A 12715-nucleotide genomic window follows, 5' to 3' on the forward strand; every position below is an offset into this window, starting at 1 on the left:
AGAAATGTGAATAAATTGGAATCAAGATTTCCCTCATGTAAAAGCATATAATTAAAAAACCCTGGCAAAGAAAAAGCGAGCATGTTGTAGCGTCGCAAAAATCACTCACGCTTAGCAAGTTAAAAAAAGATGCTCCGCTGCGCATCGTCACATCAGGCATTACCGAGCAAAAGTTTGCCGTCGCGGATCCCAAGGTTGGAACTCGCAACGGACTTGTTGTGCGGGTCAACGATTTGATGTGATCTGTTTTCGAGTAAGCGTGCTCGGGGGATTTGTTCCTTTTTGAGCGTTGCCGAGTGAGCCGTGTGGCCTCCCCGCTTCTCATCACCGCGTCGCTGATGGAGGGCCGGCGAAAGGAAGATGAAAGGGAATCCAAAATTGAGGCGAATGGCGACGGCCCATGTTTCCAAGTCATCTGGATGACCCCCCGCCCATGAATTATTCAGTGGCAAACACGCACAGGCAGGCACGCACAACCTATTAGGCTGGCATTTGGGCACTACATAGTTGTGATATCTGAATAGAACACTGTCCGCATAGATTATTTTATGTGGTTTTGCTACCATGAATGAAAAGCCCAACATAAAATGAGCGTATTGCTGTCAGTACATTGTGAAGGTGTACAGAATCCAAAGAACTGTCTACTTAGTGTATGAATACAGTACTGTATACTCTACGAGTTCATTAAAATGTACACACCAAATCCCTGTTGGACTTAAGAGCAGCACGGCGGCTTTTGAGTCAAAGACAAACATTAGGGGGTGCATGAAACTTATCTTCTCGCGTCAATTATGAGGGAATGGCACCATATTGGAAGTCGGACAAATTTAGGCACCTCATGCTCAAACAGATTATTTGCATAAACTGTTATCATAAAAGCGTATCAGTATTGGACTCATACTGGCCTTATTTTAAATGGATACTTGACTCATTGAGCCATTTGCAGCAGTAAAAAGTTACTATCTTGTCCACAATTAATTTGATAACTTCATTATTTTTCATGCACAATTAATACCTTTAAAAACAAATTTTTCCACTTGCTGTCGACTGATGATGACATCACCTGTGCTGAGGAAGTTGGTAACGACCAATCATGGCTCTGTTTATTGACCAAACCCATAAAACAGGTGAGCCATGATTGGCCGTTACCTACTTCCTCAAACACAGGTGATGTCATCATCAGTCACCAGCAAGTAGAAAAATTACTATTTAAAGGTATTAATTGTACATGAAAAATAATGAAGTTATCAGATTCGTTCTGGACAAAATATTACTTTTCACTGCTGAAAATTCTTCAATGAGTCAAGTGTCCCTTTAAGGTATCAAGGTAAGTTAAAGGTAAACAAAAAATAAATAAAAAATCCGACATTGAGTAAGTTCTCCTTGACAGTAGATGGCGCTATACTACGGCAGTTTGACTCATAGGCTAATCATCATTTGCGTCACGAAAAAAGTATTTCATATTTTTTTTTGTCATTCCGTTCAATGTTTTGTTTTGTTCTTATTTTACTTATCTTACTCTTTTTCTGTACTGCACGAGCGATTTCTGTTTCATGTACAGCAATGCTTGTTTTAAAGTGCTTTATAAATAAAGTTGAGTTGAGAAATGTTAACTATCAAACTCTCAAACTGAGGGCCTCAAGGGCCACAGTTCTGCATCTTTTTGAGGTTTTCCATCCTTCGACACACCTGAATCAAATAATCAGGATCCTTCTGCAGAGCTTGCTGATGAGCTGATGCTTTGAAACAGGTGTGTTGGGGGGGGGGGACCTCTCAAACATGTAGGACGGCGGCCCTCGAGGACCATATATTCGAGGTATCGAGGTATAAACAGAGTATGGGCGTCGTGATCGTGAGAAAAGATGTGAATGAAGAATGTCATGTTAAAAACAAAACAAAAAAAAACGATGGAAAAGAAATTTCTTGAGGCCCGTGGTCTTGGACGATCTTCGTCAAAGACAATATGGAGAACTCAGCTTTGAAAACAGCTCAGTGAATGAGTTTACAGGGTATCAATTTGTCATTTGTCACCAACTTGTGCGTCCATACCAGTATAGTGCGTGTTGAATCTAAAGACAGAGACCCAACAGCTGTCCAGTCCGCGGGGACTCAATTTGAATAATCCACCACCGTCCCATCTCTTTCAAACAACTTCCTGTGAGTTCAAGGGATCTGACTCTTCAAGCGTAGCCTAGCGGAGATGCCTGGTCTGCTTAGTGCCAACTGAGTGAAACAAATACTGAGCAGCATGAGCAGCTTCAGCAGGCGCCTGCCTCTGCCTCTGACTTGAAACTTGTCAGCAACGAAGCATGTTCGAACCGCGACGCCACACATGCTCAAATGAGCCGTTTCCGACCACCATTCAGCCTTGCTCAACAAGCGACCGCCAGAATTACCGGGTACAGATTTTAATCCACGCAATCTGATGATAAATTTACTGGACAAACAAACAGCATGGCCGGATTATTAATTTTGCTAAGCGGAGTTAACATTAGGGTCTCTAATTACTGGTTTGCGACTGATATGATCAGCTTGTAATTAATGTGATGTGGATGTTGGGTCTGTGTTAGGTCGGTATAAATTTTCGGAGCAGATTATTTCTGTTTCTATTTCTATTTCTTGACAATGTCAGTACTGTATAAATGATTAAAAATCATCAGAATTTGAGTGACATGGGAACAATGGTGATAATGTTTTAATTTTTCCTTCATTTAGGGGCAGGACTTGTTAAAAATCCTACCAAATCTCAAATATTCAAATTGCACAGACGCAGAGCAAGTGCTGGTTTATGGCTAAACCTTAAACTTTATCCCATCACATTGTGCATTGAACCCACAGTCTCCTGATCACCAGCCCCTTTTAATTATTATTAATACAATGAAAAATATTACATTTGAGAAAACACAAAATGATTCAAGAGTTACATATAATTTTGCTATTAAAGTTCGTGAAAGTAGTCCGGGATTATTTAATTGGAAATACTTGAATACGTGCAACGACACCGAAATGGTTTGCCTTGACTGAATTGATATCAATTAAGAGCCAATCTATGCAATTTGCGGAAAACTTAAATTGAGTTCTGCAGTGAGGTTAATTATCATCTGTGCCTCAATTTACAAAAAGAAATAATGTGTATTAGGGCGACGGAAGAAGTCATCAAGTGGGTTAACTGTGGCTAATGAGCTGGTAGTGGTGGTTCATCTCCGAGAACATAGACAAGCACCTAATCTCTAATTCCCCAACACAAAAACACTTTTACCATTTCACACACTTTAATCTTGGGCAAAAGTTTTCGATTTGCGCTTCAGACTCCGCAATATGTGATCAAACAGCTTTCTTTACCTGTTTAGAGGGTCAACCACAATGGCCCGAGGGTGCGACATGTTCCCTTCCAAGAGGGTTTTCCTGGTCTCGGAAGCACTCTGCAACCTGGCAACACTGATCGTCTTCCTGTAGCCATCGTTGGTCCAGTACAAATTATTACCGATCCAGTCCACTGAGATTCCTTCAACATTGTCGAGTTCTACAACAGAACATTTAGAATGAATTCATAAACACAATATTTCAGAGAAGTAAAGCAAGATTGTGAATCAATAAAGTATCACCAGGCAGGTCAAACAAACCGATTTCAGTGTGTGAGTAGTACATTTTGAGATTAAATGCTTACGAAATGTACAGTCATTGGAAATTGTGGATGTGTTATAAAAGAAATTTTTTTTTTTACCATCGTTAAGTATCGTTTCCCTACTGCTTCCATCGATGTTCTGCCTTCCAATGAGGAAACTGGTGGTGTCAGCAAAGTAAATATGTCCTGATGCTGCATGGTAATCGATAGCTCGAGGGTTGACCAGATCCTCAATTGGCACCATATGCTCATCGCTAGATTTGACGTTCATATCCAAACCTTGGATGACGCCAGGACGGCCCTTCCCGTAGAACAGGAAGAGATTGTTTTGAGGCTCTAGGCGGAATAAAAGGAGAGACCGTTTACTGTTATTGGAATTTAATTGCCGCAATTTGTCAGTGCTGATCCGAGTATTACGCGCTTTCATCACGAGCGTTGTTCTCTAGACCAACCCATTCACTTTATTGGAGTCAATGGCCAGTGCCAATGACTCTTCATTCCCATCTCAGTCATCCTTGTGGTTAAAAAGTTGCCTGGCAGTACACGAAAGAAAACACCAAGGCAAAAAGACAAAGGCAAATACTTACCTTGGCTGTGAATATTGTCTCTGATCTAAAATAACACGGCGTCTGCATAAAAGGACAGAGTAGAGAAGACTAGAAAGCTGACGGAGCTCCTCTGTGGCCTGCCAGCCGCACGGGGGCTCTACATAGTCAAACCCTCGGCGAACCTCTAGAGAGGCGAGAGTAGGCGTGAAGGAGGGCTTCCGGAGAAAGAAGCGGGCCTCTCCTTGCTCTCAGTGCCAACCCATGAGACTACAACGCTGAGGGTGAGGACCACACATGCCTCAATTCAATTTATCATTTTGCGAGGGAGAAAGCAACTACCCAGGAGACAATTAAGCCTTGCAAGAGACCCAGATATCAAACTCCAGTGTGACCGCTGTAAGAAGCACTACCATTTAGCGCCACCATCTCATTATGTTTCGGAAGAGAGAAAGCGAGCGCAAGGAGGCATAAAAAAAAGATCGCTTGTGCCATCAGATCATCTATAATGGGGGAATAAATCAAAATGTGTCAGAGCAAAGCCTCCTGACGCTTTGTTACCCAAACTGCAACTTGGTCCACCATACCCCCCCCAAATGGGACGTGAATTTGATCTACTGCTTTTAATGTCAACCACGCAATCTTTCTTCATTGATCAGCCTGGTCAACAAACGCAGACAAAGTTAAAACGTTATATGGCGATAATCAATCACACCAGCAGTGTGATGATAGCACTAAATCGTTTTTGAAATGATCTGTGTCCATCAGCACACTTCTTAATCAATGTCAGTCTATGGCAGATTAATGCACCGTCTGCTCTGTTATGACCTTATGTTGTCCTTTTCAGACATTCATTACAAGCGCTTCCAATTAGCTCTGTTAGTGACAGAACTTAATGATAAAAAAAAAAAGGCTTGAAAGGATATATTTTCAAGTAGAACAAACTTACTTTTACAGGACTGTCCATCAGAACCAAGGCTGTAGCCAACGCGGCAATGGCACGTTCTGGACTTGTAGCTGCCGCTCAGAAGGCAAATATGCGAGCATCCACCCAATTTCCCATAGGAATTCATTTCACATGCATGAGACTTAACTGTGGACAAAATCAGAGCAGATTGTAGAAAGACAAAACACTTGTGAGCACACACTAAAGTCTGTATCCCACTGAGGGGCAAACATTTGCGACACTAGTGAATTATTTCACGCCAGGGTTCGTTTAAGGTCACAGCATTTCCTAAACGTTCTCTAAACAGCCTTAATTAAGAGTCTTATTGGTTTCTTAAACAATCTTAATTGCTTCCTAAACAGTCTTATTGGTTTCCTAAGCAGTCTTAATGGTTTCTCAAGGTCTTATTAGTTTCCTAAACATTCTTAATGGTTTCCCTAACAGTTTTATTGGTTTCCTAAACAGTCTGAGTGGATTCCTAAACAGTCCTATTGGTTTCCTAAACAGTCTTAATGGTTTCTTAAAGACTTATTTGTTTCCTAAACAGTCTTAATGGTTTCCTAAACAGTCTTAATTGCTTCCTAAACAGTCTTATTGGTTTCCTAAGAAGTCTTAATGGTTTCTTAAGGTCTTATTAGTTTCCTAAACAGTCTGAGTGGATTTCTAAACAGTCCTATTGGTTTCCTAAACAGTCTGAGTGGATTTCTAAACAGTCCTATTGGTTTCCTAAACAGTCTGAGTGGATTTCTAAACAGTCCTATTGGTTTCCTAAACAGTCTTAATGGTTTCTTAAAGTCTTATTTGTTTCCTAAACAGTCTTAATGGTTTCCTAAACAGTCTTAATGGTTTCCTAAAATGTCTTATTGGTTTCCTAAACAGTCTTATTGGTTTCCTAAACAGTCTTATTGGTTTCCTAAACAGTCTTATTGGTTTCCTAAACAGTCTTATTGGTCTTGTCCTTGCAATAATAAAGACCATTAAAGCTGTTTAGAGAACCATTAAAATTTGTTTGAGAATGTTTAGGAAATGCTGTTGATCTTGAACGAACCCTGACATGAAATCAACATTTGCTAGCGTCACATGAACAACGTTCACCCCCCAGTGGGATACGAATTTGAAACGATTTGTCAATGAGTACAGTGAGTTCTTGACTTAACCGCTGCACAATGACAATTATCGCTTGAAGTCACTTCATCTTCAATCACGTGTTTTTGTATTCACAACACGGACGCCTCCTTGAAATCAGCAGGTGGTCTGTCGCTGCAGCAAACTAGCTTCACTAGCCTCAAGCGTGTGAGAATATTTGAATAAAAATGAGACCGGTAACACGGTCGCTTGGAAAATTTGAAAGTCTATCCGTAAATATAACAAAAAGTGCTATGAAGGCACCTCTGAAAATGCATTTGACCAACAGCCTAAATCAGCAAATTCACCAAAAACCCGCCAGCAACACACAAAGGATGACAGACTGTGATTGTTCAATAATCGTGTTATTGTGAAAATGAATGGTTAATGTCGCCAACAACTAGTGTTGTGCTGTTTTGTTTTTTTTAAGTGAATCAATGTTAAAGATTACAAATTCTATCTTTGAGGCCATGAAGGTATGTGGATGTGATTGGACAAAAAAGTCAGACTGGGGCCATTGTCATCATTATGAATGTCGACTCAGCTATGATCACCTTGACTTTAACCACAAATATCTGAACTTATTCAACCCCTCGCACACACTTCCTATATACAAAACATGTGGTTTACCTTTGGGCTGAGTGAGTTTGTGGTAAACACGGAGTGCTTGTGTATTCCCCAGACTTGAGAGTGTCTTGAGCTCTGCTGTGATATTGAACCTGTGGATTTGAAGCAGCGCCACATTGAAAGTCCCTTTTGAAGGTTCAGAGTGGGTCACCTCGGTAGCGTAGATGAAGTTCTCAAACACAGCTAATGCATATATATTTGACACCTGGGGGAAAAAAAAAAGATCATGTGAGCTTTTTTATTTATTCCATGAACCTAAAAGGAAGTCCAGCTAGGTAAGTCAAATCATGCTGACTTGTGAGGGTGGAGCAACATTTGGCAGGCCCCAGGCTGGACCGAGAATCTGGACACCCCTGGGGGGGCTGACACTGGCTTGATACATCGGCATCCATGCTACATTTAGCAGGCTGACACCCATGAAAAGCGACATGACTGGCTGAGCCGTGTTCACAGGAAGTCGAGTTAAGCTCAGGGGGCATGCGACGTGACATCAGAGGCACACAGAAACATGAGTCTGAATAAATAAATAAACACGCAAAGCTACTGTTCCACATCTCTTGACGATATCAATATGAAAACATTTCACCTGCACACGCACGTATTATCGCTCTGGTTGGTGCCTCCACTTTATTAAAATTTAGACTTTTCAGCTACATTTAATGGTGTGTACAAATTATATGAGATATGACCCAAGGAAAGCTAATCACCTAATTTTAATTAATTAAAATGTGTTGCAGTTTAAAAAAAAAAAAATTAACAAAAATTCTGTGGTCCTCAAATGCATTGCTACTGCACCTGCCTATATGTTAAACAAACACATCTGCTTTCATGCAGCACCAGAGGTTGATTAACTTAATGTAAACATTTATCATAAACTTGACAGGACAATAGTGATAATGAAAACGGTTGGACCCCAAAATTGACCCCTGTGGAACACCATTCAGAAGTGGGGCAATATCTTAACAGGTTATTACTGCTCCAGAGCAGCTAGCTTAACTTTTGTTTACTTTGTATGACAATTAAAGCGGGCGTTTGCATGAATTTAAATCAGTTTTTTTTTCTTTCCATATTTGTTAAAACGGTCAGTATGGCCTGACAATAGTACATTAGTAAAATTATCCAGGGACAAAACCAGGGTAATCGGCTAAGTGGGACCTTGAAGGTAAAGGTTAATTTGTCTGACAATTAAAAATGTTAACATATTACTAAAAAGCATTGCTTTTCCAGTAGATGAAGGTTTTTGGATGGAAACTGTTTGATTGTGATACTAGTTATGGGAACATAATTGGTGTCAATTGTAAATTCTGTTTTCTGGTAATAATCAAATTAAAGGAATACTTTACTTATTTAGCCATTTTTAAAAACACGTTTTGCAAATTGGTGTCGACTGAAAATGATACAAGGGGTCAGGTAACCATTCACAGCTCACCTGTTTTCTTGGTTTGGTCATGTGACACAAGCTAAGCTGTGATTGGTTAACTGAGCCCTTGTGATGTCATTTTCAGTCGACAGCAAGTTGCAAAATGTGTTTTTAAAGGTACTAATTGTACATGAAAAATAATAAAAATATCAAATTTATTATAGGCAAAATGTTCATGTTTGACTGCCAAAAATGGCTAAATAAGTAAAGTATCCCTTTACAAGCATACATGAACAGACTGCAGTCATACAATCGTGAGTTATCACCGTGCACATAAAGAAGCCTTGAATTAGCCTATTCAAGCCTCTTTAACTGCTTTTCTGTGCATTTGTGAGGCCTATCCCTGACAGTATATCCTCCTTTCCCTACCTAGGCCAAACCAGACCAACCATGCATATGTTGATCCATGTGCCTGCAACTATTGGCCACAATCAAGATTTGCCGCACTTGTTTCATATTGACCAACTGTATGCTATCGTGAGCTGACCTTTTATGTCAAGATGACAAGTGAATTAAGCGAGACGCAAGACCCAAATGCGCCGCCTGTCTCATTGTGATAAAATGGAGACAAAAACAAAACGCAGTCACTCACTTGGCTTCCCTGGATGATGTTGTGTCGGTTTTTGCCTTGGTAATCCACAACATCGATGTAATCCAGGTAGGCATCTGCCCAATACACGAGCCTTTTGACCACATCCAATGCCACAGCTGTGGGCTGCTCGATGTTATAATCCACCAGCCGGGTCCTGTTGCTGCCATCCATGTTGCAGCGCTCCACCTTGGCCACGTTCCCGTAGTCGGTGAAGAACATCATTCTGCAAAAAGGCAAAAGTAAAGTGGTGCCTTGAGATACAAGATGCTTGCACAGTATGTCAAATCATCTTTTTTCTATTGAAATGAAAAGAAAGGCCTTTAGCTCATTCAAACCCAAAAACGTATAAACATTTTTTATAATGCTTTGTCCTTCACTCCCAAAAACATATTTACACGTCTTTTTCTTTTTTTTTTTCTTAAGCAAGAGCATACAGAAGGCTTTGATGAAGAGGTGGCTTAAAGCAATGGTAATTATTTAAAAAAAAAAAAAAAAAACGACGTGCAGGTGGCAGCAGAGTATAAGAGATCAGCCAAGACCATGTTGCAACAAGCTCTTTTTGTCAGTGTTTTCACCAGGAATGTGAATATTAATGAAACTTAGCTATATTTGCTAATTGCTGCAAAACATAAACAGATACATTTATACTTTTATACTGTAATATTTCTTTTGGTAGGTTCCATGTTTTTACAGTAATAGAACACAATATTCTGTGGGGCTTACACAAAATTGGTGAAAATCCGGTAAAACAGCACGGAGCGAAAATGGCTGGGAGTGAATGAGTTAATCAGCCTCCAAAGAAAACACACCAAAAAGTTGTGAAATGTGTTTTTTAATGAGGAAGAAAAGCACCCAATGTGATTGTACAACGTCTCCTCTAAGTGACCCACTTTTGTATTGTATTTTCAGTCTACATGTGTTGATGCAACAGATGTGTTCAAAGGGTTATAACATCGGAACAATATATGCTACTAATTAGCCCGTCTAAGGCATTTGCATTGTGTGTTAGCGTTAAGCTAGCGTATCGTCAACATTTGATTGATCTGTGTTTGTGTTGTAACGACAAAGAGCGGCACACATCACATTTTTGCACCGACACCAAAAAAAAAAAAAAAGTCTTTGATCAGCTTTTCTTCTGTACATGGTCACAGCTGCAAAACTCAACACAATCAGTCCCACAAGACCACTTTTTATAAAAGCTCAACAAAATAAGTCCTACAAGACCACTTGGCCTTCCAGAGGAAAAATCAGATGCAAAGTGTGAAACGCGTAAACAACCAAACACAAGCAGCCTTTTCCAAAGCCTCAACGATGAATGTGAAGGCAGAAGGCCGTTAGCATTTCACTCACGGTCAGGCCGTAACACCGCCTCGGCCAGGTTTCACACATTATGCTTTAAATCACAAGGCAGTTCAAACCGGTAACTGGTTACATACATGAGGGTGTCGCTTGAAGATTTTCATAATGATACGCCCGCTTTCCTCTGAATGTTGTGTTTCTCTTCAAAACGGAAAGCATTCCAACATTATCCACTTGAGTTATTACTGCAAATCAAGACTTTTTGAAGGGAAAAAAAATAGAGCAGAACGTTTTCTGCATGTAATGGCTGTCATTTCCCAATGGTAAATTATCGTCTTTTTGTGCAACCGCACAAATCAAAGCTGAGTGTAATGTATACACTTCTGTTATATTGTTTTATTTGGAAAATGGCTGTGGTGTTGTATACAGGAAAAATAATAAAAACTCACTACTACTGTACTTGCAAACCTCGCTGCATTTTGATTCATATAGCAGTTTCACTGTGTCACTGATTATTTTTTTAAATCAAATTTTCCTTGGCAATTTTTTTCACTATATTATAGATTGGATTTTTTGGTGATCATTCTTCAAGACTGAATAATGTTACTGCAGATTTACGCAGCAATAAGTGGAAGCCAGGAGGAAAGAATGTGTAAACGACAGAGAATGTGCAATATTAATGTCTGTCATATTTAATATGGTATCAAGGTTTATAGTAGGGCTTGACTTATTAATTGACCCATTTTATCTCTTTTAAAATTGGCAAAATTCAGCTGCTTTTTAGTATCATTATTTCACACACTAACGCATTGACACATAAGATAAAGAAAATGACCCCCCAAAAATAGGACAATTTTCCAATTGGTTATGTACAAATACGAAAGGACAATATATTGTAAAACTGTCAAATGTTCTACTAGTAATTCATATAATAATTTCTGTAAGCATCAAGACACAAATGAAGGAGTAATTTTATTATATTTATTACCTTTTTTTCTTTAATTAATCAGCCGGTTGATCGGTTTTCGTTATTTTATCTGCCAAATATCAAAATCAGCCTCAACAACTCATTTTTCATGTGGATTTGGGAAGGGGAAAGCCAAGAAGCACAAAGGAATGCAAGTTGCCAATAAAGTTGTGAATTTGAGGCCAGAATTGCCAGTGGCGAATAAGACAGCTTGAACTTATCGCACAGCGTTTATTTGATTTTGATAAATAACAAACCATCAAAAATGTTCCAGAATGAGGAAAATACAATAAAGCCCTGCCTGAATAAGTTGGAGTCTGAAACGTAAAAGTGCCTTCCGTCATTACTGAAAGACAAATGCGGTGGGGAGAGAAAATCGAGAAGTGGAAGGATAAAATGGAATCGTAGAATTACAAATGTCAGAGCGCGGGTTTAGGGAGCTTGCAACTATACCCTCGTGTTAATGTCGAAGGGCAGCGCGGGAGCGAGTAGAGGGAAGCTCCCACTGAGACGGCCCATCCAATTCCAATTAACAAATCACCTACTGGATCTCCCAATTTTGGAAACTCGAATAATTGAAGTGGATGTTTGTTTTACGTTTATGTGGCAGCGCTAACAACGCGTCTCTCTTTCACAGGCAATTGTTATTGCTAATGTTAAGTGATGGATGAGTTGGGACTCACAGTGTACGTGTTAAGGTATGGAGGGTAGAGGACCCAGGTGCAAAAAAATAAAAAATAAATAAATAAAAAACAAAAAAAAACAAGCAAGGCCAGCGTGGGAGGAACTTCAGGGCAAAAAACTGAAACATAATGAATCGACGCGGATAGCGGGGAGACAAGGAACTAAATACACTTACACTAATTGACAATTAGACACAGCTGGGCAAGACACAAGTGGCAGAGGATGCTGATTGGTTGACACATGAGGAAGGGCAAGCAATCACAGGTGGACATGACTGTGCTTGACAAGACTAGGGAGGCACACAAGGACAACAAAATAAAACAGATTATGGCTGAAACTTAAAGAAACATGAGCACAAAGTAAAAAAACACCCACTCAAAATGAGAACTCTGACAAGAGCAAAATCAAAAAACAAAACCCAACCCAAACCATGACAGTACATTGGGGATTGGATCGCTAGAAGCAATCACAGCAGCTACCAATCATAGTGCAAGAGCATAGTGTTCATTCTATTTACAGGTACACATTTATTTTTGCATGTATTTGTATATTTATTTTTAGATTAATTATGTTTTTATTATATTCATTTTAATTTCTTTTATTTACTTATTTTTAATTTTTGGCAGTTTTGGTCCTCCATCTCAAATTGGACAATGAACGCGCAGGGGAGACAGCTTTGTATTGTATATGACAGTAAGGCATCGGGTGTTGCAGTAGTATCGGAGTGTTTTTACGATTATGAGTACAGGCGTTGCCATTGGCGACATTTTATTCCTTCGCTTTCTACACTTGACATTACAAGATAATCCGTCAGGGTAATCTTTCGAGACATCAGATAATGGGCCATTTGTTGACATTGCGCAATTCACTTAAACGTATGTACCG

At 39.6% G+C, this 12715-nt stretch overlaps 1 protein-coding gene across 1 annotated transcript in view; it reads right to left on the reverse strand.

Moving 5' to 3' along the window:
• lrp1bb (low density lipoprotein receptor-related protein 1Bb) overlaps positions 1-12715 on the reverse strand; it is a 291575-nt gene that overhangs the window by 155417 nt on the left and 123443 nt on the right. Inside the window, exons 8-12 of the mRNA XM_077536047.1 lie at positions 8881-9103; positions 6872-7073; positions 5120-5263; positions 3725-3961; positions 3343-3523 (exon numbers count right to left, since the gene is read on the reverse strand). Of these exons, the coding sequence (XP_077392173.1) occupies positions 3343-3523; positions 3725-3961; positions 5120-5263; positions 6872-7073; positions 8881-9103 (987 nt within the window). The remainder of the gene's footprint in view (positions 1-3342; positions 3524-3724; positions 3962-5119; positions 5264-6871; positions 7074-8880; positions 9104-12715) is intronic.

Source organism: Festucalex cinctus, chromosome 11 (genome assembly GCF_051991245.1).
Source record: "Festucalex cinctus isolate MCC-2025b chromosome 11, RoL_Fcin_1.0, whole genome shotgun sequence".
NCBI lineage: Eukaryota > Metazoa > Chordata > Actinopteri > Syngnathiformes > Syngnathidae > Festucalex > Festucalex cinctus.